The sequence below is a fragment of the Eretmochelys imbricata genome, chromosome 6, assembly GCF_965152235.1.
Source record: "Eretmochelys imbricata isolate rEreImb1 chromosome 6, rEreImb1.hap1, whole genome shotgun sequence".
Classification (NCBI taxonomy): Eukaryota; Metazoa; Chordata; order Testudines; family Cheloniidae; genus Eretmochelys; species Eretmochelys imbricata.
In genome coordinates this window covers 86,811,189-86,833,720 of record NC_135577.1, presented here as the reverse complement: position 1 = coordinate 86,833,720, position 22,532 = coordinate 86,811,189, and the positions used below count along the sequence as shown (strand labels likewise).

General features: G+C 44.4%; 1 protein-coding gene across 5 annotated transcripts in view; it reads left to right on the top strand.

Moving 5' to 3' along the window:
- The window catches only part of RALGAPA1 (Ral GTPase activating protein catalytic subunit alpha 1), a 238,597-nt gene that overhangs the window by 116,637 nt on the left and 99,428 nt on the right, over positions 1-22,532 (top strand). For all 5 annotated transcript variants that reach the window (XM_077819060.1, XM_077819057.1, XM_077819062.1 and 2 more), the window contains exons 25-28: positions 3,995-4,123; positions 5,806-5,931; positions 6,928-6,986; positions 16,584-16,692. In XM_077819060.1, coding sequence (XP_077675186.1) covers positions 3,995-4,123; positions 5,806-5,931; positions 6,928-6,986; positions 16,584-16,692 — 423 coding nt within the window. The remainder of the gene's footprint in view (positions 1-3,994; positions 4,124-5,805; positions 5,932-6,927; positions 6,987-16,583; positions 16,693-22,532) is intronic.

Genomic DNA, 22,532 nt, shown 5'->3' with positions numbered 1-22,532 from the left:
GGCTCCTCAGAGGTGGGACCCTCTGTTAGGGGGAGGAAGCATGGGGAAAGGGGGGCTAGAGTGAGGTCGCCCAGATCGAGGCCCGCTGGCAAAGTGTCGTCCTCCCCCTGGGCGACCGGGGTCAGACCCAGGGCCTCGGTCTCCTCATATATGGAGAGGAGATCGCTTTCCACCACCCCGGGTTTGTCCCCGCTGGCACCCGAAGCAACGGTCGCCTCGGGGCTCACAGGGGCTTCAGAGGGTACCAGGGCAGGATGGGCTCCCTGGAGGGGAGGGACTCCCGTGGAGGGGAGATACTACCTTCTGGTGCTGCCACGTCTTCCCCAGCTGGCACTGGTGGATGAAACACACCCATGGGCAAAGCGGAAGGCTCGGCATCAGTGCCACGCATCCTGGTCTTCCGGGGGGCCTCCGCATCAGATGGAAGGAGCAGAGCTTGAGCTTTCCGCTTGCCCCACTTCCCCTGTACTAAGGCCCAGTCCTCCATGGCATCATCTGGGGGCTGGCTCTCAGGGGTCAGGTCAGGGACTCAGGGGGGTAACAGTGGGGCAGCACGAGGGAGGGAAGATTCCCCCTTGGGCGTGCCCTCTTCCATGCCTGGCGTTGTCCCTGCCGCAGCCTCCTCCACAGGCCCTGCCAGATTGCGTGCAGTGGAGGCGGGACTCTCCTGCTCGTCTGGGCATAGTGGGGGAGGTGCCCCTTGGGCCCGAGCAGGAGCAGTGGTGGACTGGGAAGGAGGAGGGGTGGCTTCGGGCACCAGGCAGCCAGGGGCGCTGGCAATGATGGGGCCAGCGCCCTGCCGGGGCTCAGGGGTCCCGGATGCGCCTCCTTGCCGGGCCAAGGGGCAGTCCCTCCAGACGTGCCCCATCGCCCGGCAGAGGTAGCACCGGGCCTCCCCCTGGTAGGGAACCAGGAATGACCTCTTGAGCGCCTCTCCCTCAGGCGCCAACCTCGCCAACGCCCACACATAGGTCTCTACTTGGGTCGAGGCGGGCACCATGATGCAACGGACGCCATGCTTCCTGGTCAAGGTCAGGAAGGGGCCCCAGCCACTATAGATGGTAGAAGAGGCGGTGGGCGGGAAAGATGATGTAGCGGCAAGCAGGGGGGCTGCCGCCACCTGGGCGTACGCCCTGGGAGCCGGAGGAAGGGCACCCACCGAGCTGGTGGAGGGAACAGCGGGGAGGGACGCTGCGGCCGGCGGTGGGGCCGCGGCGGTGGGGCCGCGGCGGTGGGGGCAGCCCTTGCCATGGAGGGCTTGGTCTTTTTTGCGGGGCCTTTACCCTTCTTTTTACCCTGGCCCTTGCTGCCGGCTGGGGGGCTTCCCCAAGGTCGGAGAGGGTGAGGGACGTGGCAGTAGCGGAGGTCATCCCGGTGTCCACCGCTGCTGTTGCCCCAGCGGGGGCAGTAGCAGGTGGTTCGGCTGTGGCAGCGGAGGTAGAGGCTCGGGGGGGCAATGGGGCGGCAGGTGGGGGGGGCGGTGGGGTTTTCTGGAGGGGCCCCACCTGTCTCGTTCCTCGCCATCATGAGCAGGGAGGGAAGAGGAGACACCGGAAGGAGGAGGGGAAAGAGGAAGCAGGTTGACCACTTTGTCCCGCGAGGCTGCAGGCAGGGGAGGAAGGTGCCAAAAGGGGTGGGCTGGATGGGAGGGGAAAAAGGGGCTAGGGGTCAGTTACCGACATAAGTTGGGATTCCGGCTCCTCTAGCTGCACTAGAGGAGGGGGGATACAACAGCATTGAGGGTGCAGTGAAGAGGGACTAAACTAAAATGGGGAGTGGCACAAGCGCATGGGAGGGGGCATGGGCGCACGGAGCAAGGGGCTATGCGGGCTGGAGGTAGGACAGGAAAACCAAGGGGCTAGCTTCAGAGGCTGGGGCGGGGCAAACAAAACAAAGATTGCAGAGGGAAATGGGTGGGCAGACAAGCAAACTGAAGCTAAAAAGGGGGGTTGGGGCAAAAGGGGGAGCAAAAGGCTGCAAAGGGCAAATGGGGCAGGTAGCAAAGGGCAAAGCTGTGAGGTGGGCAGTCCGGGGGAGGCATGTGTGCCCACGTGCGCTTGCACAAAGAGTCTGTTTAGGCTGGCTGCTGCTTCTGGCCCAAATGGTGGAATCATTGCATGGCAAGCCAAGCAAGCAGCTGAGTCCAGAGGCAGGAGCTGAGGCAGATGGTAAACAGCCAGGGAAGGTGGTGGAGGGGTCAACGGTGGTGGTAGTGGTGGGAGTTGGGGAGGGGACACAGATGGATCGGGGGGCAGCTCCACGCCACACCCCCTGTGTCCCCACAAACACAGTCAAAGCCCCCACCACAAGAGCACAGTTTGAAAGTTATTCAGTTCAAAAGGCCCCCTCCACGGTGGTCTGCGAAGTCTCTAGGTGCTCCTCCACTGGTAGATGGTCCTCTTCTTCTCCTCCTCGGGGCTTCAGCAGCTCCAGGCAGCAAACTCCGCAGCAGCAGCTCCAGGAACTCCAGGTGGTGGTCCAGGCAGGCAGAAAGGACCCCTCTCAGGTGGTGATGGTGGTGGTGTCCACGGCAGCAACGGCTGGGGCTGGGGTCCCTCACTCCCCTCCTCTGGGGAGCGGACCAGCAGGCTCCCCCCCCCCCCCCAAGGGGCTGCAGTTGGGGCAGTAGCAGCACCCGAGGGTGGGGGGGTCCAGCAGCCAGTCAGCAAACAGGTGGCAGAGAAGCGGGCGTGACATCTGGCCCAGCCAGGGGAGCAGCTAGAGCAGCAACAGCAGAAGGGAGAGCCCAGAGCCTAGCAGCAGGAACAGCACCCCTCGCCCTCCGTCTCCCTCCAGGCCAGATGGCTCCAGGAGAGTGATAGAAGGCAGATATATTAGCCCCAGGTGAAGTAGGTCCCTTTTTCCTGGGTAAGGTGACAGAGAAGGTTCCAGAACAATCAGGAACTTTCTGGAAACAATTAAGGCAGACAGGCTGATTAGAACACCTGCAGCCAATCAAGAAGCTGCTAAAATCAATTAAGGCAGGCTAATCAGGGCACCTGGGTTTAAAAAGGAGCACACTTCAGTTTGCGGCCTGTGTGTGAAGAGCTAGGAGCAAGGGGCGCTAGAAGCTGAGAGTGAGAAGGCGTACTACGGGAACACTGAGAAGTACAAGCATTATCAAACATCAGGAGGAAGGTCCTGTGGTGAGAATAAAGAAGGTGTTGGGAGGAGGCCATGGGGAAGTAGTCCAGGGAGTTGTAGCTGTCACGCAGCTGTTACAGGAGCCCCTGTAGACAGCTACAATCCACAGGGCCCTGGGCTGGAACCCGGAGTAGAGGGCGGGCCTGGGTTCCCCCCCGAACCCTCCAACTCCCACTTGATACTGGAGGAGTTGAACTGGACTGTGGGTTCCACCAGAGGGAAAGGTCTCTGGCCTGTTCCCCGATCCACTAGGTGAATCAGCAGAGACTTCGGGGATTGTTCTTCCTTTCCCCATGCTGGCCAGTGATGAGGCTAACTGAGCGAACGGCAGATTTGAGCCACGAAAGTGGCCAAACTGAGGGCTGCTGTGAACCTCTGAGGTGAGCAAATCCGCCAATAAGCGCAGGACCCACCAAGGCAGAGGAGGAACTTTGTCACACTTAGAAATTTAAAAACTTTATTAATGATATATTTCATGGGTTCACTAAATCTGCATTCACTTAATATAGCATGTCATGTACAGCTGCAAACAAAATCATTTCAAGACACTTTAATATGTCATTCTTTATATTAAGATTCCATTTACAAATAATTTATAATGGATTAATAAATGCTTAATAGGTATTATAAGCATGTTACAGTCATAAGCAGTACTTGCTGTAGTTGATTATAAGTACCTCAGTAGAAAGGGTAATGAATGGTTATAAGCAACCTGTTGAACTCTACAGTTGATTAGTAAATTTTTAAATTATGCAGATTTTGCTCAGTAGTGAGCATAATTACCATTGTCAGTGTGCTTTTTTGTTTATCTAATGAATGTGATATACTTCTTTCCCTTCTTCTCTCCAAGGATATTGTTAATACAATCATCAAGCACTGCTCTCCTCAGTTCTTTTCACTTGGTTTGCCTGGTGCTACCATGCTTATTATGGATTTCATTATTGCAGCTGGTAGAGTGGCTTCTTCCTCTTTTCTCAATGTAAGTGTTCATCAGTTCATTCTCTTTTGTGATTATATGTAATCATGAGAAGTTTAATAGAAAGAATACTATGCAACATTGTTCTTCAGCTAGTGTGTATTGACCTGTCCCAAAGAGAGAACTTAATGCTTTATTATTGAAATCACCAAGCAGTTCATTAATACATGACATTATAAAAATCCTATATAGCAGGTATAATATAAAGAATGCAAAAATTTGCTGTTTATTCCTGATGTCTGTTTAGCCTCAGAATTTCAGGAACAATTATGAGATAACTCTTAACTAAGAGACCACACATAAAGGTGTTTATTTCATCTGTCATCACCCACATGCGTATCCAGAGGTTTTTTTTTGTTTTGTTTTGTTTTAATTTCTAGAAGACGTGACATTAACAAACTTTTAATGGGAAGGAAAGCTTTTTATTGGTCCATATCTGCTTATCCTATACATGGCAATTTAAATGTAGTAGGTTTTGTACTGATGTTGCAATGTATCCTTTGGGACTACTAAGAAGTAAAAATGTTGCAGTTGGCGTTTGTGTTGATAATCCTCCATTTTAGGAGAAGTGCATTGTATACCATAGATATTACATTGTAATTATACAAAACACTCCATGATCCACAGAAGCAATTAAATACCTTTTAGCCAGGGATGTTCATATAATACTACAACCTTCAATTAATGGTCACCATGAGTCGGTGTCATCTTGCTCTGTATACACCCTGAGATATTTAATTTTTAACTGAGCAAGGTTGGCTCTCTTCAAAATCTTGAAATATTCAGAGCTCTGTTGGTGGTGTATGTTGGAGACCTCTTGCCTCAAGAATGGGGTTCTTGGCAAAATACTTGGCAGAAAGCTTAGAAAACAACTACTGAAGGTAAATAATTTCCCCTGTATATTGGTTGAGATGATGTCAGCTTAGTTTTTGGACCATCCAGTATAATCTCTGTGGAGTTTGCTATGGTTACCCAATTACTAAAAGCTCAAACCTTCACCTTTTAAAATTATAATGACTGCCATGTACAGTTATTTACATAATTGTTAGTTTGTATTGGGAGAAGCATTTCTGCTTCCAGTGCAGACAATTTACTAATTCTTTCAATGTTTTAAATTGGATTAATTTAAATTACACGGTGGATTATGTTTTCATTTTTACAGTGTTTTCTTCTTAAAAGTGGGTTATACTTGAAATTCTTCAATGTCGTTGCTGTACAGTGACTTCCAAGAATGGGGCTGGTGGCTCTTAAAATTGCTAGCTTTTGCGTTTGTACTTTTAAATGTTTATACCTTTCCATTATTTCTGATCAGCTTGATTGGCAGAGGCATTATTTATCCTTTTAAACTTTCTATTTTGTGTTTGTAAGAAAAATATATAGAAACAGTGTTTCATCACGAAGGCTATTTAAATTATTCTCTCTTGTGGTAATACGGGATGTAGAGCCAGTACGTGGTAATGGAAATTTGACTTATCCGTTTCAACACAGCAGCTTATTTAAGCAATCTTAGTGTATATCACACAGCTGTACTTTTTGTGATAAATACAAACTGCTTGAGTTTCTCTCTGGCCTCCATATTGTCACCAGGGTAAACTTAACAAAAATTCAACCTTAGGTAAAGTAGCTGTATATTTCACATTCTTAGTGCAACATGAGTAAATATTTTTGTTTTTCCCCATCCATAGGCACCAAGAGTAGAAGCACAAGTTCTGTTGGGATCTCTGGTCTGCTTTCCCAACTTATATTGTGAATTGCCAGCTCTACACCCAAACACTCCTGGCATAGTTGTGTCTCATTTCACAGATGTTAAGGTGGGAATATTGAGAATATGCATATGGTATTGCAGCTAGCAAGCTGTCTTTTTTTAGTAGTATAGTGTTCCAGGTAATTTTTACTAATATTTAGACATTCTAATATTCTTTTTAGATCTTTGTGTGTAGAAAACAAGATTTACGTCCATAAAATTTGTCAAAATAGGCTTTAAACTTCTAAACATGTAGTTATTTTGAAATTATTGTTGATCAACAAAAACCATCAAAAGTCTCTGCATATGTTCCTAAAAGTAAATATGCATTATTTTGACCATTTTGATGCTTGGTCATTGTGATCACTTGAAAAGTTTCTCAGCTTTAAACAGCTCAGAAAGAGAAGAAAAAGACTTGAAGTTTCTAGATGCACTATTTATTCCACTTGCAGTTTATTTTCTTAGGGGCTGCCAAAAGCCCCTATGTGCACCTTCATGGTGGCCACAATACATAAAATCAGGGAGACTCCAGCACATGAAGTTTTGGCTCTCTGACAGTTTAGCATAGCTGAAGGCAGTCTGGGTCATGGATCTGTGTACTTCTGAGGTTCTTAAACTGGGGGTTGCGGAATGTATTCTGGGGCAGGTTGTGAGAAGCTTTAGGAAAAAAAACTTGCTGCACATTTTACCCACAGCAATGAATAATTACCAAGGCTGATTCCTTCAGACACATCAAGTCCTCAGAAAGTGCTGTGCATTTGACTCTAGATGGCACTGTGCATTTTGATGGATTTCTAGTAAGCTTGTATAGCGTTATACAAGGTCGTTGCCATCTGTACCCTAAACCATTTGCTACAATGAAGTGTGTACATTTAATTGTACGCATTGACCACAATCACAGTTTTGCTTTTGCTCTTATTACAATGGATTGTTGACTTATTCGTGCAACAGAAAAAAAAGAATATGCCCGTGTATTTTATAGCAGGGCTGTTATTTTTTTCTAAAGATTTTTGTGGAGACATTTCTGGCAACTGAGTTTGAACATTTTCATCTTCTGTTTTAGGAACTCACAATCAAAACTGTATTAAGTTCTGCAAGAGAGGAGCCATCGGGCCCTGCACGGTAGGTCATACTTTAACAAGTGATGAAAGGCTGCCATATTATTGGATAATTTCTATAATAATAACTATTAGCATTCACTAAGGTACCCCATAGTTCTTGTATAATTACAGTATATTCAAGTAGGTATGTTCTCCTTTTAGTGCTTGTCCATATAGTCCACTAATGGTGCACGTGCACCCTGCACACTTTTGCCAGCAGTATCTGTTGGGGACGGCGTCTGTACCCTGAGAGCCCTCATGCCTCTGTCCAAGGACATAAAGTGCAGGATGACCCCAACCGCTCCTCAGTTCTTTCTCACACCCTGTGGCTTTGGGTCAGAACTTTGTAATATCTGAGCCCTCACTGAACTTTGCAGTGTTTGAACTCTTGCTCACCGGACAGCCTCCTAATAGTTTGTAAATAGCTCTAGGTAGTGATTGTTAGGTAGTTGTTAGTTTAGTGCAGGGGTGGGCAAACTAAGGCCCACAGACTGCTTCTGTCCTATCAGACGTTTTTATCTGGCCCTCAAGCTCCTGCCAGAGAGCGGGGTCAGGGGCTTGCCCCGCTCCACTCGGTGCTCCCCGACTCTCAATTGCCTTGATGAGTATCATCTTCTGGCATGCATAGCCATGCTGCGTAGGCGTAACTTCACCACGCTTTTTCCAGGATCGTAACCCCGCCGCTACGTGGCAGTCCCGCCCCATGCAGCAGCGCACCCAATCCCTTCCCAGTCTCCTACAGCCCCACCCTCAACAGCCTCGAAACCACCCAGGGACCGCAACCATCCCAGCTAGTGTTCCATGGCGGTGCCTGGTACGGCCGCCTTGGTGTCGCTCCTGGCAGGGCCCCTAGGAGTCCCTGATACTGCCCTTGTAGAGCATTTTCTCCCCCTACCCCCGCCACGCTCCATGAGTCCCCCCTCTCCCCACCTCAGTAACATTCCTTATAGAGCCCCCCTCCCCCACCAGGCAGTCATGGCCCACTATACAATTTCCATACCCAGATGCAGCCCTCAGGCCAAAAAGTTTGCCCACTCCGATTTAGTGAATAGTTTAGTGCAGTGTTGCTTTTTAATTCATTCTTTTAGTTTATCCTGCCTCTGCTGTATCAGAGTAGAAGTGTCTGAGGTTTAAGAACTGTCCTTCATGTGAATAATGCCCCTCAATGATAAGAACACCAGATGCTAAATGTATTTGGGAGAAGGGATATTGTTGATAGGTACTCAATTTGTAAGTCCTTCTCAAAAAGAACACAAAAAGCTAGGGAGCCACACTTTTTATGGAAAGATCAGTGCATCCCTCCTCAGATCCAGGAGCAACGAAGGCTGAAAACCTAGAGCAATTATCTTTTAAAAATACTCCCATCATCTCATCAGCGCACTGCTTTGATGTGCAAGTAACTAAGGGCATGCCTACAGTGGTGCAACTGTCCATATGTAGCTGTGCTGCTGCAGCTCATCAGGTGAAGAAGCTCTGTGCTAGCAAGAGAGAGCTCTTCCATCGGCCTAATAAAACCACCTCCATGAATGGCAGAAGCTATGTCAGCAGGAGAAGCTCTCCCACCAACATAGTGCTGTGCACCAAGCGCTTATGTCGGTGTAACTTATGTCACTCGGGAGAAGGGGGGATATTCTCACCCCTGAGCAGCAGAAGTTATGCCAGCATAGGCTATAGTGTAAACATAGCCTAAGGATCTTCCTTCTCAGCTGATAATAGCTTTCCTAGCAGGGGAGGAAAGGAAGATTCTAACCCTAAAAAGTGTAAAACTCCACATTTACCCTTGGAGAAGAGTAATGCAAAGCCCAGAAAGGGTCCTTCTGCAACACATGCAGATTCTTGTCACCAATCCTTAGTACCAATCTCTTCAGTGCATAAGAAATTGCCCACACCAAAGCGCATAGTACTCACTATCCCTGTACCAATGCAGTCTGTTCACTTACCTTTGGTACCAGAGTTCTTGGTACTGAGGACTTACATGGCACCTAGAGAGTAATCTGTCTCTTTGATAGTGGTCTCACTATTAGCATTCACTAAGGTACCCCATAGTGGTACTGACTGCTTATTAGACCCTGGTACAGAGCACACCTGCAGTACCAGCCAGAAGTTGCATTGAGGGTCTGTCTAGCATCTCTGTCACAATGTCTCCACTACTAAAGGAGGAGTGCTGCTTCTCCTTCTCAGCTTCTGATGATGGTGGAGAGCCCTCTCCCTCTCATTCCCTGGGAATTAATTACATACATCTCTGATAGGGAGTCTAGGTCTCATTATCATTACCCTCGTTCTGAAGTTCACATGAACCCTATTTCTTGGTATCTTCCACCATGGTCCCCTGCTCCCTATGCTTTACAGAACCCTTGGCCCTATTGGGCTCGATAAGGCTTTCAGTGTGCCAGTTGGTCAGCATTTGCAACATGTTCCAGACCTATATCTCCACTTCTATTGTCGCAAAGAATAGCACTTTTAACTATTCAAGAACCAGATGCTTCTGCTGAACATCTAGACTAAGGCTCTGAAGAAGTTAAAATGATGATCTCATTATTCTAGCTCACATAACCTTGCCATCTCCTCATATGGCTATAGTTTTGTTAATGCCTTCTTCATAGCCAGAGGGCAAAGCATCTTTTTGGGCATTTCTCAGCAGAATGGCAGATGTGCTAGAGATCCTAGTAGAAGTTGTCAAAGGGAAGTCATACAAGCTCTGTGACATCTTGGATACAACCATGCCAGGTCGTCTAGTGATGCCTGCTAATGAAGGCACCTTGTGAAATTGCTCTGGCAGAAACTGGCCTCTCTAGCTTCAACTTGCAAGCATTTACAGCAACAATATCAAGTACCATCTACAGGTTTCATACAGTTTTATATACATCCTGCTCCAAGATTCTCATAGTGTTAGCAGTCCATGAAAAGATGAATCAAGGTCCTTCTAAATCTACCACTTGAGATAAGGCACTTAAGAAGTAGACTTAATTAAGTGCAAAAATTGCTTCTTTGCAAGCCTACAGATGAGAATAGCCAATTTGCTAGCATTACTGGCAACATTTGACTATTTGAATTATGATAACCTCTCCAAATTGCTAATAAAATCCCACAGGACTGCAGGGGAAAAAAAGATCATCTTACTCAGAAGACTAATGAGGCCTTGCATTCTTTAGGAGTGTATTCATCTGCTTTGAAGAGGAAAGCAGGTAGGCCTCAGTCTTACCTTACACACTCATATTACCCTCAATACAGACCACCTCAGCCCCCAAGAAAGCATCAGAAGTTCCAGAGGAAAAAACCATCAGCATCCTCTATATCATCTTCACATTCATCTACATCCTAGAGGAAGAAAATTTGCCAAGAGCTATGTATGACTTCTAGTTGCTCACTCTGTTATTTCCCCCCTTTTGGAAACCATCTTTTTTATTTTCATCGCATGTGGAGAACCATAACAGACCATGGGGCTATGGAGGTAGTAAAACCAGGATACTCCATTAAATACCCACCCTTTCCACTTGAATCTTCCCCCTCCTTCTCCAGGGGACCCCCTCCCCATTAGAGCATGCTGCATCAAGAAGTTGAGTCACTTGTAACTTTTGGTGCAATAAGAGATTCCAACAGAATTCAGAAGGAAAGGGGTTTACTCCCAATATTTTCTGATAGCAAAGGAAAAGGGGGTCTCCTGACTAATTCTGGATTTGAGACAGCTGAATACTTTCATCTGCAGATTCAAGTTAAAGATGGTAACCGTGGCCTCCATAATTCTCTCCCTAGATCCACAGGAGTCATACTCAGCTCTTGACCTTCAAGATTCCTACTTCTGTATAGATGTCCATCATACCTACAGAAAATATCTAAGATTTCAAGTGGTCAGTTCCCATTATCAGTACCAGGAATTGCAATTTGGACTGTCAGGGACACCGAGGGCATTCACCAAATGCCTGGCTGTAGTAACAACCTACTTGAGTAATCGATGAGTCATACTTTACCCATAGATCAGTAACTGGCTCACCTGAGGCAAGTCTCCTCATTGACTCTATTCAGCAGACTCTCCAGCTCTTTGCTTCCCTCAGGGATTCAGTGCACTCCTATTGCAGCTTCCACATATCTCCCCCACTGCGATCCAACCCCCTTCCTGCCTTTGAACTTCTATCTATCATACTGTACTCTTCCCCTTCCCTTGATGTACCTGTCAGTTGCTACCCACTTCTCTCCTTCTCACCTTACTTATTTTGACTCTGTACTATCTCTTCATTGTCTTTCAGTTTCCCACATTAGCCTTGCAACTGCAACTTTTCATGTTAACTTCCCATTCAATCATTTCTTCTCCATTTCCTCTCCTTCATCTTCATGTTTAGCCTTCATCTCTTGAGTCATGTCTTGCACATGTGAAAATGGCCACTCCTTGGACTTTATCTTCACTCAGCAATATTCCCTCCCTGACCTATCAATTGCTGAATTCTTTCTCTGACCACCATCTTCTCCTCTCCACTGCCCTTGATTCTCTCCTTCATCCACACTGACTCTGTAATCAACTCCTTAGACTTCTCCTACCATAAAGTCCACCCTTCCAAACTCCTGTCCTGTCTTGTACCTCACATCTGTTTGCTCTACTCATGCGCTAAAGAAAATCAATGTAGATTTCTTCCACTAAGATTCACCATCTCCTCTTTATTGCAAATATAAAGTATTAAAACATCCATGAGCAAGACCCAAAACACAAAACTAAACCAATGGGGTTGTCTTTTTGTTCTGTGTTTGTACAGTGGGGTACTGGTCCATGACTGAGACTCCTAGGTGCTATATGATGCAAATAGTAATAAATAGGATGTCTTAAAAATCATGAGATTTTTAAAAATACTGATCTGTGTTTGGTTTTGGTCTGTTTCTGATTATTTTTTTTAACCTGTAGAGGGTAGCCCTAACCCACAATTTGTGTGTGCTAATTGCAGATTGAATTTTTAATCTGAAAAGTATATGCACAATTGCAGGTGTCCTTCCTTTTCCCCCGGCCTTCAACTGCTTGGCAGGGAACTCCACTTTTTACCCTATTCTAGCCTCTGGGGTGAGGAATTGAGATTCTTGTAATTTTAAAAATCATTTATATAGCATCATAAATTAAGGTTTTTGTTTTTCTTGTTTTGGAAACTGTAGTTATGTATTTAATGTATCTTGGAAGGCAGTCCAGAAATCACAAATATCATATATTATATAGCTTTTATTGCAGGTAGCTGAGCATTCTTAGAATCTTGAGTTCTTCTTTTAATGTGTCAGTGTAGGTCCTGCTGTAGGTGTGCATGTGCCTCATGCACATGAGCTCGGACTCGTTTGAATAGCAGTGTTTGTCAGGGCTTCTCATGTGCCCTGTTTGAGGGCATAAAGGGCGGAGTGGCCACAACCCTCCTTCAGTTCCCTCTTACCACCTGTGGCCGCAAGACAGAACTCTGACTGTCTGACCCAATTCCAATTCATGAAAAAATCTCTTTTCCCCTTATTGAGATTTTTTTTAGTTGGGCATTCTTCGACCCTCCCTTCCCTCCCAAAGGAAGTGAATAAGCAAGGTGAGACCCTCCTATACATTCAGATATACCAGGGTGAAATACTTTGCACCAACCATTGGTAATGGCAGATTCTAAGCCAACGGGGTTTAAATGCTGTACTACTTGCGATGGTCTGATGCCCTTAATTGGTGCACACAGCAGATGCCTCTTCTGCCTTGGGGAAGGTAATATCCCTAACAAATTTTCATATGCCTGTCCTTCTCATCTCACACTGGAAAATCTTGAGACCAGGACTCAAACTACACTTCATGGAGCAAAACTACACTTCATGGAGCAATCCATGAAGTTGCATTTGATCCAGGCATTGAAACGTCCTCCAAACCAGAGCTGAGGTTTGCAAGTGCCTACATCTTTGATTCCAGAAGAGAGAAGAAATCTAAAAGGGTTCCAAGACCATCAACATCAGGGCTGGGTTTCCCGAAGCTGACCACATTGGCACCAACGTCCGGGGAAAGTGATTTGACAAGTAAAGTACCAACACTGAGTGCAAACACAACTCAGAGTGGTCAAACAACCATCCTTCAAGGACTTGAGGCCAAGAGATAAGTGCTCAACTGTCTATGATGTTGAAGGCAAAGTCAGCGAAGAAGGCTTGAGCAACTGTCACACTGGTATAAATATTGACGGCAAGATCCAACCCAATACAGATCCTGGCACCAACCAGCAAGCCCTTTGACAACTCAGGTATGCCTTCAAGGAGACACCACCACTCTCCTCTTTTCACTGGCACCAGCAATATCCATGCTAGAATCCTAGCCTGTGACACTGCCATCCCCAGAGATACTTTTCCTCACTGTCTCTGAGGAACCTGCTACAAGCAGGGAACCTTCTTCAAAGAGACAGGAGTGATACCCTAAAGAGAATGATTCTGAGGGCAGTGCTGAAGTCTTAAGTGTTTACACTCCAGTACCATCCTGTATGTCCTTCTGGTACCAGCCCCCTTAAAGACAAAATACCATTTTAGTCTTCTTTGTCATATCAAATTTCCTCCCAAAGGCAGGTTTGACAAGACAGTTGAGAGATACCTCAAAATCATCCCAGAGTTGACCTTTGGAAGCCATCTTGCCCCTTTCTATTGAGCATGATTGGAGATTATGGCCAACACAGGAGTGCTGGACATCACCACCCATTCCTCTTCTGGAACTCTTCTCGCAAGAGCCTATTACTAAAAGTGGCCTCAGTGCTTCATCTAGGAGCCATAGAAGAGGTTCTGCAGAAGTTCAGAGAGAGAGAGAGAGGCAGGCTTCTATTCCTGGTATTTTCTTACTCCAAAGAAGAAAGGGGATCTTCATCCTATCATAGACCTGAAGAAACTGACAGATACATATACTGCCTGAGATTCAGGATGGTAACACTTAACTCCATTATCCAGTCATTGCAGGCTCAGGAGTAGTTAATGGCTCTTGACTTATAGAAAACATACTTCCACACTGCCATCCACCTTGCCTGCAGGAAGTACCTGAGATTTACGGTGGGGCCAAGCCATTATCAGTACACGGGACTGCCCTTTGGACTCTGCAGCACCGAGAGTCTTTACAAAAGTGCCTCATTGTACATGCACACCTAAGGAAAAAAATCATCCATGTATATCCATATCTAGACGACTAGCTGATCAGAAGCAGATCACATCAGGAAGTTCTCTGACAAACCTCAACTATGTGCTACCTCTGTTTGCCAGCTGGGCCTCCTGGCAAACTACAAGAAATCATCTCATGATAGAATTCATATGGGCCAGGATAGATTCCATAAGGGTGAGGGCATGCTTATCTTAGGACTGAATCCTCTCACTGGAGTTGTTAATAAACATGGTGGTATTGCACCTGGCTGTAACAGTATGGCCTTGCCTCACATTATTAGGCCATATGTCTGTATGTACATATGGGACATCGCTTGCCAGACTTCATCTCACACCTCTACAGCTCTGGCTCAGATCAGTGTACTCTCCTGCGAAGAATCAGATGAGCGAGAGCTTCAATTCTATCTTGTCTTTGCAGTGCTGATTTGGTACCTGCATCCCAACAGTGTTTAAAAATGGGGTACTGTCTGTGACCCATCACCACCCAAGGCATTAATCACAGAAGCATGTGGAACAGGCTGAGAATCCCACCTGAATCATCTGCAAATACAAGAGATGTGGTCCTCAGAGGATGTAAAATGACATACATGAGGGGGTACCTGCTCTGAAGCAATAACTGCCAGAAAACAATAACTCTGGAACTGGTGCTACCTGCATGACCACTAGCCATGCACCTCTTGGGAGCGAACAGTGACTTGACAGACTTTCTAAGTAGACAATCTCTCACCAGCCATGAGTGGACACTGCTGAAATCCATCACCTACTTGATATTCCACCAATGGGAGGATCCAGTGATAGACCTGTTTGCCACCAAGAACAACATCAATTGCCTAGACTTCTGTTCCACAGGAGACATGAGCCTGGGATGCTTGCTGGACACCCATCTGCATTGAAATTGGGACATTCTTTATGCCTTCCCACTGATTCTCCTAATCTCCAGGTTGATTGCTACAGGCAGATGAGACTAGGCCAGGCTTATTCTCATAGCTTGTTACTGGCTGAGACATTTTGGGCTGATGGACCTGTAGCAGATGTTCATGCAACCACTGATCAGGCTCCCAGATTGCCCAGACCTGTTTTTCCAAGATCAGGGTCAAAAATTGCACCCAGAACTGAAACTGTTGCCACTGTTGGCGAGGATGTTGGCTGGCTGAGTGCCTGGAAAGAACCGCACCTCACATGTTCAGGAAATCCTAATACAAAGCAGAAAACTGTTCATGAGACATACATCTTCAAATAGAACAGACTCGCGGTGGCCAAAACCCACTGCAGCCACTCCGATATTGAGGATTCTGGACTATTTGCTGTAACTAACACTCTGGGCTTCCATTTAGTTCAGTCAAGGTTCATGTTGCAGCAGTATCTTCCTCTAATACAGTCATTCTCAGTCCTCTCTCATCCAACAGTATTCAGATTCCTTAAGGGTTTTCTACATGCATATTCATCATTTAGAGTATCTACTCTAGCACAGGAAATCAACATTGTCTTTCTAAAGCCCCTCTTGGGGCGCTCCATCTATCATCTTACACTATAAATAGTCTTTCTAGTAGTTATCACCTCAGAAGAATGAGCAAGCTTCAGGCACTTGTGGTAGAGCCCCCATGCACTTTGTTTCAACAAACAAGGTTGTACTGAGACCTCTTGCAAAATTTATCCCCAAAGTGGTTTCTAAGTTCCACTTAAACCAGTCAATCAACTTACTTGTGTTCTTCCGAAAGCCACATTCCATACAAGCGGAGAAGAAACTTCACACCCTAGAAATATCCAGACCTCTTCAATACTGCATCAACAGGACCAAATCTATTGTGGCTATTGTTGACTGCTCCAAAGGATCAGGCCATTGTGTCACAAAGACTTACAAAATGGGTAAGTCATTATCTCACTGTAGTACCAGTTAGCTGCTGTACCTCTCCCACCAACTACTAAGGCCCTTTCCACCAGTGCCCATGTAGTATCCTTGGCTTGTTTCCAAAACATACAGATATCAGGAATTTGAAAGGCTATTACGTGGAGCAATAAACTCACATTTGTCAAGCATTATACACTGGACTTAGCTACTAGGTCAGATTCCAAATTTGGGAGAGCGGTACTCCAAATTCTGTGCAACTGATTCTGCTGATGTTCCTCATTCCAACCATCCAGGGAGGATATTACTTGCCAGTCACCTACAGTGGGATCCATGCTGACCCATACTCCTGTGGTTCTTTGAGACGTGGTAATGCATGGATCCCGCAACCTGTCCTTCATCCCCGCGTTAGGAGCTTTTGGCTAACACAAGCTTTCTAGGGAGTGTTGCGGCCACTCTGCTATTTATGCTCTTATACAGGAGCATGAGAAAGCAGAGGATGCATGTGCAGTCCCAACGAACACTGCTATTCAAAAGATTGTGAGCTCATGCGCATAGAGAGAACCACGCTGACTGCAGCATCTCAAAAAACTACAGTTAATGCAGGGTAAGTAACCATTCCTTATCTGTTTTTTGTTATCTAACCTTGTTTTGCAGATGTGTTGCTCTTTGCAGCCTTGGCATTTGGATCTGTGAGGAACTGGTTCATGAATCACATCATCCTCAGATCAAGGAAGCACTGAATGTGATTTGTGTCTCTTTGAAGGTAAGAGACTAGGTGTACTGCAATCTGTTACAACTTAAATTAAAAATGATTTACATCAAAGTCCAGTGTGCAAATTAACTAGTTAATCCTCACAACTCTGAATTTGTCAAGTGTCATTTTACAGATGATGAGAGTGAGATACAAGTTAAGTGACTTGCCCTACGCAGTTTAGTGATTTAGTGTCAAAGACAGGGTTACATACAGAAGTCCCTGGCTTCCAGTCCTGTGTTCACTCTGAAGCAAAAGAATTAATTCATTTTAAAGATGAAACTAACATTTTTACTACCTGCCAAAGCAAGTCATTGCTTAATATCTAAAGGCCAGATTGTGTGCTGAAGGGGAAGGCACAAGGAGTATCCCTTCCTTACACACCTGCAGAAGTGCCAGTCACATTTATAGTCCCTGCGGACTGAGCCTCAGGAACTTCTTCATAGTGCAAGCCACCCTAAATGGAGCAGAGGAGGCAGAACGATAGCTCTGTCTCTACTCTTGACCAGTCAGCAGCTCTGATGAGATGTGCAAGCAGAGTATGCTGTACCATCCTAAGGGATGTGTTACCTGTGCACTTGAGAGCTCCAAGAGGTATTATGCCTTTCTGGGGCAAAGTGCCTCTCAGAGCTCACATTGGGGCAGTGCAGCACAATGTATAATATGAACCTAAAGCAGGTCACAACTTTGCACTGTTGTAGTTTATGATGAAATTATCTATAGGAAAGGAATAACAGAACTCTAATTTTGGCAAAAAAGTAAAGGAAGAATTGATTTTACTACTGTCTTACTTTAGAATATATTTGTAAAATTATCAAGTACATTTTGTTAATGATGAGGAATTTTATAGTTTGTTCACAAAGCTTTTCACTTCCCCCTCAATATGATCTGGGTAATTTATAAAACTAAAACTTTTACAATTTTAGGTTGTGTGGATGTTTGTTATAAAAACCTCTAGATTTTCATGTGTTCTGGATAGCCAGGTGGGGTGAAGGATTATTGTCCATGTGATTGCTATTTTGGCATTTGTTCACTCATTTGTACCTTATTTAGACATAGGTGCTATACACAAATATTTTGAAAAGCACTATATTCAAATATAGCTAGTAGCAATTGTGGACCAATATCACCGCAGTACTACTTGATGGAGGAGATTTATTGTGGAGTGATCTCGTCCTTTCCTTTGGGAGTGGTAGGATCCTCATTATTCTGAAACAGCCTTAAGTTTCTGTAGTGATCATTAAGGCTACGATTTAGTCACTGAAAAAAGAACAAGGAATACTTGTGACACCTTAGAGACTAACACTTAGTCACTGGTATTTTTAGTAAAAGTCATGGTCAATAACCAAAAAGTCACAGTCAGTGACATGTCCATGACTTTACTAAAAATACCCCTAACTCAGTCTTAGATGCTGGGGGGATGCTGCTTCGGGGCAGCCTGGGACTAGTTGCCTGGTTGGGCAGCCCTGGGGTCAGCTGCAAAAGTCACAGAAGTCATGGAAAGTCACAGCTTCTGTGACCTCTGTGAAAGACTTGCAGCCTTAATGATGGTATTCTATAGCTTCCTTGACAATCTTGTCCATTGCCAAGCTTGTTCTTTAGCCAATCTTCCTTCTCCCCCCCCACCCTTCCAACTCAAATATGTAAACTATATTTTTCCCTATTAAAAACCATTCCTTACTATTCTGTCATTTATTGAATAATCAGAATACCTAGCTCCTACCCACTTCATAGCATCTTTATTACCTAAACATTTTGCAGACTGGTATATTTCTCAACAGCATGCTCTGTTTTCTTAACCTTTCTTAATAAGTCTTATTTTCAAAACCTTTCTTAATTTTCCTTATTCTCACCTGAACTCTCTACAGATGGTCTTTTTTGTCTGTGGTAAACAGAATGGTGGTGCACCTTTGGAGGCTAACCCTTGCCAAGTGGAGCTAAATAATTCTGATGTTTTCAGCACGTTCTTTTAGTAATTAAACACCATATTGCCATTGCCTGTTTTGCCACATCACGTTTTAGGTGTGACACCTTCTCAGTGACCTGATAGTCTCTCCAGTATCCTATAGCTTGTACATTTGGTGGTTTGAGCCAATTTCTGTGTGAATTTGATATTAGACAAATGTCACAATTGATTTTAACTCATCTCTCCAATTTATCAAACTTGTGCAATATTTTAATCCTGTCATCCAAAATAATTTGTTTTCCCGTTTGTTCTCCCATTCTTTTTATTAACAATTATTTTAAACCAGTATCTTGTAATAAGTGCACTTATTAAGTATGGACCAGTTGGTGCTTGAATTGAAAAACACTGCTGCAAGTTGGCAAAAACTTTGGAGCATGCCACCTTTTCTGTCACCTTGAACACTGGGGTAAAATATTTGCAAATGTACTGTCTAATATGAAAAGTTCTTAAATACAGTTTTGCGTCATGGAGAAACAAGCCAGATGTAGATTGGTACATCAATAATGTATTGGCTTCCACATCGTCAAGGATTTGGACTCCCAGAGTGGGTTATTTTCTTATTGGGAGAGGAATGAATGGCTACAGATACAGGAAGCTATATTTCTAGTCTAAAGTATTGACAAGTACAGTATGTACACCATTGAACAGGAGCGTAGATGTCAAAAGCAAATTGCTTGCTTATAACTCGGATGCAGAAACTCATTCAGAACTCCAGCCAATAAGCTATGTCCAACTGTAGCCAGCAGTTTTTCTGTAAACACTATGAAGATGCTGCTGTCTCTCTTAACCACACTGAAAGTCTCAGCATGAAAGATGCTAATTGGCCATCTGTACCACTGCAGCTAGAGGTTATGTATGACTCAATAATATTTTGGGCTTGGAGTGACTTCAAAGCCTTCCAAAAAATACCTGTTGCTGACACCAGTTATTAGAAATGGGTTCAGCTGAACCAGTGTTGAATGTATCATACAGTGTGAGGCTTAAGGAACTCAATATATTTAGTTTATTGAAGAGATGGTTAAGAGGTGGCTTGGTCACTGTGCATAAGTGCTTACACATGGAAAAAATGTATCTGATAGCGAGGGGACTTTTCAGCCTTGCTGGCAAAGGCACAACAAGATCCAAGGGCTGGAAGTTGAAGCTAGACAAATTCAGCTCTGAAATAAAATGCAATTTCCTGGCTGAGAGAGCACTTGAACATTGGAACAGCTTACCAGGGTGGTTGTGGACTCACCATGGCTTGGAGTCTTGAAGACAAGATTAGATTATTATTTTTTTAATCAGATGTGCTTTAATTCAGTTTCTTGGATAAATTGTATTGCCTGTATGTGTGCAGGGGGTTGGGCTGGGTGGTCATGGTGCTCCCTTCTGGCCTTAAAATCTGTGACTGAGTGCCCCCTGTTCATCCCCTTTCTTCCTGGGCAGTGGGGAGAACAGGATTGCTTGCATTGCCTGCAGCATACTCTTAGCACTTGCAACTCTGCATTAAAGCAATAACCATAATTAAATCTCATGCTTCAGGGCTTCAGTTAGTTGCCAGCAGAGGTCAGGAAGGATTCTTAAATTCAATAATCTGGACATTCAGGATATCCATACAGTCCCCAAGTTCCTCCACCCCACTGTCTGTCTCACATAGTATTAATGAGTTTCTTGGGTAGTCATGCAGGTTTTTAAAGATACTTCCAGCAGTCTGGATTTAATTTCAAATTCTGTAAGCCAGTTGTCAAGCTTTCAGGGTTTTTTTATGTTAAGGTACTATGAAGGTCACCCAGGCACATAAGTAGAGAATCTGTAGTCTGCTTATTGTACTCTCAACCACTTCTGCATTATTGTTTAGCAGATCAGAAGAGATTATTTCATCAGGAATAGAAGAGAGTTCTGTTTTTGACTTAACCTCTGAAGCTTCTCCTGCAGATTTTAAATTTTCTTTTGCAAATGTCTGCCTTCTTTCAGTCAAATGCAAAAAGGTGGCAGAATCTGTAGCCACTTATAAACAAAAGTGCAAAACTAAATAGTTTGAGAGACAGAAGAAGAGAAGTAACTGCTTATATCTGCTCGCTCATTTGGATCCCTCTGACTCACAAGAGTCATCCACGAGATCTCTTGATTCTGATGCAGATAAAGAAAATTAAAGTTTGCAATCAGCACCTTTTCTTGTGCTTCATCAAAGTGTATAACTTCAGCCATTCTTCCCAGTCATATTGAAGATATGAAAAATTCAAAATGCAGCATCTGTGGCGGTAAGAAGCTGGCCCAGGATACAGCTTCCTCTCAGAGCATCTGCTGTTTTACTTATGTCACATGAAATGTCTAACTCCTTGTTTTATTGTGCACTGTAATTTCCTTTTCATATTTTTTCCACAAAGCCATTGTGACAACCATAATTTATTTTACTACTTTTTTCTTTTGCAATGTAGTTCTTTTCTGTCATGAATATTTTGCTATTCAGAAAGTTACAGCTACCCTAAACTCCTCTTCCTCTTAATTCTCTACCTGTATTCCCTTACCGACTCTTAACTTTCATTTTTAAGTCTGCCTTTTTGAAGTTTGTAAGGTATAGCATTCCAACAAGGAGTCATAGAACAGGATTAATGACCTCATGGGATCTCCTGGAAATCAAAGATGCTGTCTCTCTAAGCGTCTTTTACAACTGGGGTAATTGACCCTAGGTTCAGTTCAGAGCTGGACGCGTAACCACATGGAAGTGCATCCCCTGAATTTGAGAGAAGGTGTATTCTAGTTCACTGGTAAGTAAAAGGAAAGTAAATGAAAGATCTAAACCTATCTGATAGCCTTTTGACAGTGTTGGAAACCTATGCTAAATGACTGTTCCCCTCCATACTGCAAAAAAAATAAGCACAGTGAGCCTGGGGATTTTTCCTAGTTGTAAAGAACATAGGCCATTTAGGCTTTTGAGTGACTTAGGTTGACCAAATGTATTACAAAAGTTAGCATTGCTAAGAGATACTTAAAGCAGCTTTTTGTATATAGGCAAAGGGTTATTAGGCTATAATATTGTCTTAGCTGCTACCCTATTGCTTAGGCTATTATTCGAGTGTCATAATTAACTGAGTCTTATGGTGAGCCAACCAGGAGTCGAATTGTTGGAATTTTTGAGAAATAAACCTTTTTAAATGTGTTTTTGAATAGTGTATATCGGACCTGTAGCCTGAAGAAAAATCTGGTCCAGTTTGTACTCCGCCAGCACAATTGCAAATGTCTGCTTTCAGCCAAAGGAAAAAGACGATGTCTCCAATTAGGAGTTACTGTTAATAGATCAGAGGTGAAGTTTCTTGCTAAGGAAAAAGCAGTGGTTCTTGTTGCTATTCAAACTAATTGAATTTGAGTGCTTTGTTTAGGGAACTATTAAAGTTCCCTAAACTAAGCTTCAGAGACTTATGCCCAAGAAGAAACCCATTGTTAGAACTGCTATCATTGTCTCACGGAGGTCCCAAGGTAGAGCAACAGGAGAGAAACAATCAGTTTTATATTGGGACAAAAAAAATATTTTTAAGTGCAAATTTTCTTTTAGTCACAGTTCCAACTAGTGACATTTACATCCAACGCTTCCATTCTTATTCCAGACAATTTTAGTCGTGCGGTCAACCATCACTCTTTGCTCTCTGATGTTGAACTCGCTGCATTAGTAATAAACTCTCTGTAATATAAAAATAGAGTACTCAGTCAGTGCTTGGATGAGGCACATAAGAGAGTAAGGCCTTGTCTACGCAACAGGGAAAAGTCTATCTAAGCTACGCAATTTGAGTTACGTGAATAGCGTAACTCAAGTCGACATAGCTTAGATCTACTTACTATGGGGTCCACACTACGCGATGTCAATGGGAGACGCTCTCCCATTGACTCCTTACTCTTCTCAATCCGGTGG